This window comes from Gadus morhua, chromosome 10, assembly GCF_902167405.1.
Source record: "Gadus morhua chromosome 10, gadMor3.0, whole genome shotgun sequence".
NCBI lineage: Eukaryota > Metazoa > Chordata > Actinopteri > Gadiformes > Gadidae > Gadus > Gadus morhua.
In genome coordinates, this window is record NC_044057.1 from 26,447,638 (window position 1) to 26,455,260 (window position 7,623).

The window sequence follows — 7,623 nt, forward strand, 5'->3', positions numbered from 1 at the left end:
TCCCCTGAAGCAGCTGCTCTCCATCTCGGTAGACACATCTCTCTGTGAGGAACTCAGAGGGAGGAGAAGGTCGACAGAGGTTCTGTGTTTGTAGCTGTCTGTCCTCTGATGCCACGGTCAAACCCAAACTGCATCAGTATCACCGATCACACCGCCAAATTGAAAGGTCAATCCATTTGATGATTAGATATGATGTTCTGTCGTTTGAAACCTCTCCACCACAGAGGAGCATGTCCTCTGTTCCAACTGGTTCGGTGAGACGCAATTAAAAGTGCGGCACCTTCTATTGGCACGTAAAAAAGTTGGACGATCTATCTCCACGTCTTTTATGAGTATAACTGTAGCATAAATAAATAAATAAAGAACAGGTCGAACTTGGGAGGTCAGAGCTCTGAAACATAACTTCTGCTTTATCGCTGTACACATCAGCAGAATAAAGGGCTAGCCACAGCCGTTAGAAAGCAGTCGTTGTGCTGTTTTCTCATCGTCTCTCTCAGTCGTTGTGGGTTGAACAGAGTACAGTTCTGCTGCTGTTTTCTGATTCGTCTTTTAATCGTTATTTGGGCTGCATATCAACGACAGTGTCCTGACAAAGTAAACACGCCTTGTTCTCCTTAGCAGAAGAAGGAGATTGATTATGGACGGGGGGGGCTGTCGGCCCTGAGCCTCGCTTTGCATTGAGGGGATGAAGTTGCACAGAAAGGCAGATGGACGAATATGTGCAAACGTTATATGGACTGCATGTATAGAGTGCTTTTCTAACCAGTGGCCACTCAAAGCTCTTAAAATATATTGCCTAGCATTCAGCCACTCATGCACACATCCACACACCGACGGCAGTGTCTCCACTACCTGGGCCACATGCCGCCCTGTGGAACAGTACCATACTTTTCATGGTAACAATGGTACGTTTGGGAATCGAAGCACAGGACTTAAGAAGGAGGTTCCCTTTGAGGCGTGTTCTTCAAAAAACAACAATAATAAAGTGAAACTAGTTAAAAATAGATGCATTGTGAGAAAACACTGCTTTAGTTTAACAAGATTCCTATTAGGGGGCCCACACCAGGATGAAGTAACTGAGGGGGCTGTTGAATTGTTTTTGACTGAACCAGGCTCAGAGAGGCTAAATAACAAGGCTAGGGTTTAACAAGGCTAGGGTTTAAAATTCAAAGAATAGTTGCATTAATCAGATGGCACTAATAATAACCAAACATTAGAAATAAATAATAAAATAATGAAATAAATTGCTCAATAGGTTTTGAGTTTCTGAACTATTTTCTGTGTGGGTGTCAGCAGGGGTGGCCAGTTCAGACGACTGATTGCGGAGCATGTAAACGCTCTGGAAAGGCAGGATTTGCACCAACACCGACTCAAACTTCCCATAGGTCATGTCTATTAGGCCTTTTATAATTAACGCAAAACCATCACACAATGTATCGATACACAAGAACAGGTTGAGCAATGCATACTGCCTTTCACACATTCTACAAGTGATCTCGGCCACTGATGTTTATGTTTTTGCTATTTTGATCGGGACGCATAAAGCTTAACCATGGGGCTGAAGACTAAAACTGAGTGGACTAAGCCCTCTTTAGACCCCCGCTGTGTTGGGCCGGTTCCCATCGCCTAAGAGAGGCAGAGAGCTCCAACCCCATGCAGACGCCTGGAAGATAAGGGCCTATATATAGAGTCCAAATCATTGATTTCCTCTATCTTTTGTGTAAGAAGAAAACAAATACAGGAAGTTAACCCAACTCCAGTCAGCCTTTGGTGTGCTTGTGGGCAGCAACAGCAGATGCGTCCTCGCCTAGTGTTCAAGCATGACCTGTTCTTCTGCTCTGCGCTATCTGCTCCTCTGCCTCCTTACTGGTGTCAACGGTGAGTCGATATTCTATTCTCTCTGTGTGTCTTCGTCAGCGTCCGAGGCGTAGACCGTATGGCATCGATTTGAGTGGGTCCCATCTTTACCCACCCGTTTGGAGGTGGAGGTGGGGTACGGTTCCGTCCCTCATGGCTGTACTCCTCACAGTGTGCGGAGGCGACCGTGATGTGGTGGTGGTGGGTCTCGCCGGCCACAGCGTCACCCTGCCCTGCGTCTATGACACCCAGTACACCGGCGGCCCCGTGCGCACGTGTTGGAGCCGCGCCAGGGTGCCCAACAACAGGCGCTTCTACGCCCTCCTCTGCACGTACCCCGGCAGGGGACCCCCCAGGCAGGAGACCCCCCAGGCCGGGGGGCGGCTCCAGCTGCTGGGCCGCGCCTGCGACGGGGACGCGTCCCTGACCATCCAGGACCTGCAGAGCAGCGACTCGGGGCTGTACGTCTGCAGGGTGAGGGTCCCGGGCCGGTCCAACGTCCTGAAGGTCCGGGTTCAGCTGGGGGTGAAGGAGGAAGGTATGTCTCTGGGTCCACGCGGTCTCCTGGGGAAACGATGAGGTTTGAACCGTTGTCATTATCAGTCGTTTGCTGTTGGTGTTGTTGATAGTCATGATTGGTTGCCCTCTACCCCCCCCCCCCCCCCCCCCCCCCCCCCCCCCCCACAGCCAGTGATCACCGAGGGACCACAACAAACCAGGTACTGTGTATGAAGATCTTGTTCCAAAGTTATAACATTTACAAAATAAAGTACCACCTCATGTAATACTAAGGCCGAAAAAACGACCGAATGTGCCTATTTATTTTTTGTATATATTTTTGCTTCAGGAAGAGGTCCAAGTCTCCCCTTCTATCGGAAACATCGTCAGAATGACCGCATTGGGTTTCACCAACATCGTTGTCATCCTACTTCTCCTTTCTAAGTAAGTGTGAAACGTATTGTTGGTACGCGACGGGTGACGCGCTAGAGACTCCTGGGAGTCTCCCAGGGGTGCCAGAGCGTTGTGGTGTCCCTGAGCATGACTCCTCACCGTGTCTTTTCCCAGTGAGCGAGCTGTCGCCTTCCATGGTCGACACCTCCATCAGCATGTGCATAAAAAATGGTTGCAAGATGCTTTGGATAAAAGCGTCTGCTAAGTGCCCTAGGTGTAAAGCTTGCAGCCAATGTTGACGATTGAGTTACTTTTCATCAAATTATGATCATCATTCTGTGTGTTTTTTTTTCCTCTGCCCAGGTGGAAGGGTTACTTCATGAAGGCACACCTGCCCAGCCACAAAATGTATGATAATGTACAAATGCTGGAGGGAGTAGTCACATTAGGAGTAGTCACATTACATTAACAGGAGGCTGAGTTCTGACACCCCACTCCTATCTGTAAATCAAAACATTATGCAGAGGAAATCACGATTTAAAAAACGAGTCAAATGCCTACAAACTTGTAAATCTGGGTTTAAAAGCCCTAGTATTTGTGTACTTGTGTGCGTGTGTGTGTTTGTGTGCAGTCATGTGTGTGTGTGTGTGTGTGTGTGTGTGTGTGTGTGTGTGTGTGTGTGTGTGTGTGTGTGTGTGTGTGTGTGTGTGTGTGTGTGTGTGTGTGTGTGCAGGCATTTGTGACTGAAATAAAAGGAATAACACCCTTTTAATAGAAATTAGATCATTCGTTTGGATTTGATTTTTCTTTTCTTTTACATGGCAGTTTGGTAGATAGCCTAATACCTGGCATAGGCTCAGCGACTAGGCGATATATTTGTGAACACAGCGCCATCTGGTGACACAAATAAATTATTACTAGGGCTGTCAAATTAACGTTAATTTCGATTGATTAATCACAGGAAAAAATAACGCAGATTAATCGCGCTTCTATAGTGCCCTTTGACCTGCCGCGTTATTTGCGTTGAAACAAAATGGAGGCAGACGAGAAGACGCTGCTCGGCCCCTGAACGAAAAGTTCAAGTTTAAACTCCCAGACGGAACTCTAGATAGGAACACCGTTACCTGCAATCTCTGTAGTAAGGAATTGTTCTATCACCGGAGCTCATCAACCCTTGAATATCACCTCAACGCAAAACATTTGGTAGCAATCTCGCAGGGCCACAGCCCCTGAAGCTGGTGCTAGCAGGCAGCCTCGTCAAGCCACACTCGACTGAGATGCATTGAATCTTGAGTGAGATGGAAATGTTATTGATTTGATCTTAAAATGCTCTGTATGTTAATGAAAGACATGTTTTAAATAAGAGGCATCGAACTTTAAAGTATATTATTCATTGAATCACTCATCTGCCATAATTTAGGCTACTTGAATTAAATTATTTTTAAATACTTTCTCTGAAAAATGTAGGCTAAGAAGAGCCTGTAATTAATTAGATTTATTTTTTTAATCGCTTGACAGCCCTAATTATTACCGATAAATCGTTGCTATGGCTATTTTCTTTTCACGCACATGACAAATGGATGTCTTACGGTGAAATTATCTATTTCGTTTTAACTCCATCAAAAATTCCCATAGGTTACATTAGGCTATATTTTGTCAATGCAATTAATGGACGGAGTTATTTAAAGCGGTGTTATCCTGCACACGCATACCAATTTAAATCAACATATTTCAGAGTTAAATAAGAATTTACAACCCCTGCTCATTCAAACTGTCACAGCTGTTATGACTAAAGTGATGTGACATGCGTTGGTAAAGGTCCCCCCCCCCAGCCCCCCCAGCCCCCCCACACACACCGGAAGTGCTGATACTAAGGAGAGTTCTAGAATCGCTGTGTGTTCTGTCTGAGCTGCTCTGTCTGTACTCTTTTGGAGTGTGCAACATAAGCTAAAGTCTGGGTCAGTGGTCCACTTCAGTCAGCGGCCAATGCTCTGTGGAGACGTTTTCCTCCCTGTTAGTTGGGCAGAAATGCTGTAGGCCTAATATGACTGATAACTTCTGATTGAACCTTCAATCAAAAGTAGTCATTCACAAAGATGACATTTTTTGGGGGGGGGGTATTATTATTATGTAGGCTACTGGCTGGGGGGCAGTGGGACAGCCGGGGTTGATGCTTTGATAGGGTTATATATCACGTGCTTGGGTTATATATGCTACAGGACTGGAGGTTGTGCGTTTGGTCAACTCCTCCCACACCCTGTTTTCATTCAAACTATCAGCCCCAAAAAAGCTTCAATAAAACGTTTAATAGACACTTTTATCAGCTTTATTTACTTACGACGTTTCATACACATATTCACACATCAATGGCGGAGTCGACCACGCAAGGCAACAGCCAGCTCGTCGAGAGCAGTCAGGGAGAGTAACACTGTTGTTTTTTATTGGTCGTCATGAAAAAAAACACAAGGGATAACACTGTTGTTTTTTAATGGTCGTCATGAAAAAAACAAAAGGGGAAATGCTGTCGATATTTATCAAATAAAACATAAGGGGTAACACTGTTGTTTTTCTTTGGTCGTCATGAAAAAAAACACAAGGGGTAACACTGTCGTTTTTATCAAATTAAACATAAGGGGTAACACTGTCGATATTTATCAATTAAAACATAGGGGTAACACTGTCGTTTTTATCAAATGAAACATGAGGGGTGACACTTCATTCTTCTTTGGTCTTACTGAAAAAAACCATAAGGGGTAACACTAATTTTCTTTATTGGTCGTCATGAAAAAAAACATAAGGGGTAACACTGTTGTTTTTTATTGGTCGTCATGAAAAAAAACAAAGGGTAACACTGTTGTCTTTGTCAAATAAAATATACGGGGTAACGTGGTCGTTTTTTATTGGTCTTCATGAAAAAAAACATATTTAAAAAATTAAATAAATTGTCCATGTCAAATAAAATATACGGGGTAACGCTGTCGTTTTTTATTGGTCTTCATGAAAAAAAACAAGGGAAAAAATAGATATGATTTGATGATTTTTTTCGATGTCTTGATGGTGCATTGATTAGCTCGGAGGTTAACACTCTAAACAGCTCAGGTTCGGATCCCTGCAAAAAAGCAAAAATCCCCAGTAACACTGTTCAGTTTTATTGGTCGTCATGAAAAAAAACATAAGTGGTAAAACTGTTGTTTTTCTTTTGTCGTCATGAAAAAAAACATAAGGGGTAACACTGTTGTTTATCTTTGGTCGTCATGAAAAAAAACATAAGGTGTAACACTGTCGTTTTTTATTTGTCGTCATGAAAAAAAACATAAGGGGTAACACTGTTGTTTTTTATTGGTCATCATGAAAAAAACATAAGGGGTAACACTGTCGTTTTTTTATTGGTTGTCATGAAAAAAAACATAAGGGAAATAATTGAAATACACACATTTTAATGTCATGTATATCCTCTTTATTCATGATAGATTTTTGTGTATCGTCATCGCCTCAGTGGTGCAGTGGAGTGCACTCTGCCTAACCCCCTGGAGACCGTGGTTCAAGTCCGGTTGATGTCCACTGATGGAAGACTCATATTTCTATTTAATGCGAATTATAAAGTCAAGTTTAACCATTGTGATGATTTTTTTTCGGTGTCTTGATGGTGCATTGATAAGCTCGGAGGTTAACACTCTAAACAGCTGAAGTTCGGATCCGCGCAAAAATCCACGGTAACACTGTGGTTATTTATTGGTCGTCATGAAAAAAACATAAGGGGTAACACTGTTGTTTTTCTTTGGTCGTCATGAAAAAATACATAAGGGGTAACACTGTCGTTTTTTATCGGTCGTCATGAAAAAAAACATAAGGGGTAACACTGTTGTTTTTTATTGGTCATCATGAAAAAAACATAAGGGGTAACACTGTTGTTTTTTATTGGTCGTTATGAAAAGAAACATAAGGGGTAACACTGTCGTTTTTTATTGGTTGTCATGAAAAAAAACATAAGGAAAATAATTGAAATACACACATTTTAATGTCATGTATATCCTCTTTATTCATGATAGATTTTTGTATATCGTCATCGCCACAGTGGTGCAGTGGAGTGTACTCTGCCTAACCCCCTGGAGACCGGGGTTCAAGTCTGGTTGATGTCCACTGATGGAAGGCTCAAATTTCTATTTAATGCAAATTCTAAAGTCAAGTTTAACCATTGTGATGATTTTTTTCGGTGTCTTGATGGTGCAGTGATAAGCTCGGAGGTTAACACTCTAAACAGCTCAGGTTCGGATCCCCGCAAAAATCCACGGTAACACTGTCGTTTTTTATCAGTCGTCATGAAAAAAAACATAAGGGGTAACACTGTTGTTTTTTATTGGTCGTCATAAAAAAAAACATAAGGGGTAACACTGTTGTTTTTTTATTGGTCGTCATGAAAAAAAACATAAGGGGTAACACTGTTGTTTTTTATTGGTCGTCATAAAAAAACATAATGGGTAACATTGTCGTTTTTTATTGGTCGTCATGAAAAAAACATAAGGGGTAACACTGTTGTTTTTTATTAGTTGTCATGAAAAAAATTAATGAGGGGTAACACTGTCGATTTTCATTGGTCGTCATGAAAAAAAACATAAGGGGTAACACTGTTGTTTTTCTTTGGTCGTCATGAAAAAAAACATAAGGTGTAACACTGTATTTTTTTATTTGTCGTCATGAAAAAAAACATAAGGGGTAACACTGTCGTTTTTTATCAGTCGTCATGAAAAAAAACATAAGGGGTAACACTGTTGTTTTTTATCGGTCGTCATGAAAAAAAACATAAGGGGTAACACTGTTGTTTTTTATCGGTCGTCATGAAAAAAAACATAAGGGGTAACACTGTTGTTTTTTATT

The 7,623-nt window shown here is 42.3% G+C and overlaps 1 protein-coding gene across 1 annotated transcript in view; it reads left to right on the top strand.

Moving 5' to 3' along the window:
• LOC115552790 (hepatitis A virus cellular receptor 1 homolog) overlaps positions 1–3,529 on the top strand; it is a 4,031-nt gene extending 502 nt beyond the window's left edge. Inside the window, exons 1-5 of the mRNA XM_030369115.1 lie at positions 1–1,878; positions 2,030–2,395; positions 2,545–2,576; positions 2,705–2,799; positions 3,112–3,529. The exon at positions 1–1,878 is cut by the window's left edge and continues 502 nt beyond it. Coding sequence (XP_030224975.1) covers positions 1,821–1,878; positions 2,030–2,395; positions 2,545–2,576; positions 2,705–2,799; positions 3,112–3,217 — 657 coding nt within the window. The 5' untranslated portion in view covers positions 1–1,820 and the 3' untranslated portion in view covers positions 3,218–3,529. The remainder of the gene's footprint in view (positions 1,879–2,029; positions 2,396–2,544; positions 2,577–2,704; positions 2,800–3,111) is intronic.
• The last annotated feature ends 4,094 nt before the right edge of the window (positions 3,530–7,623 follow it).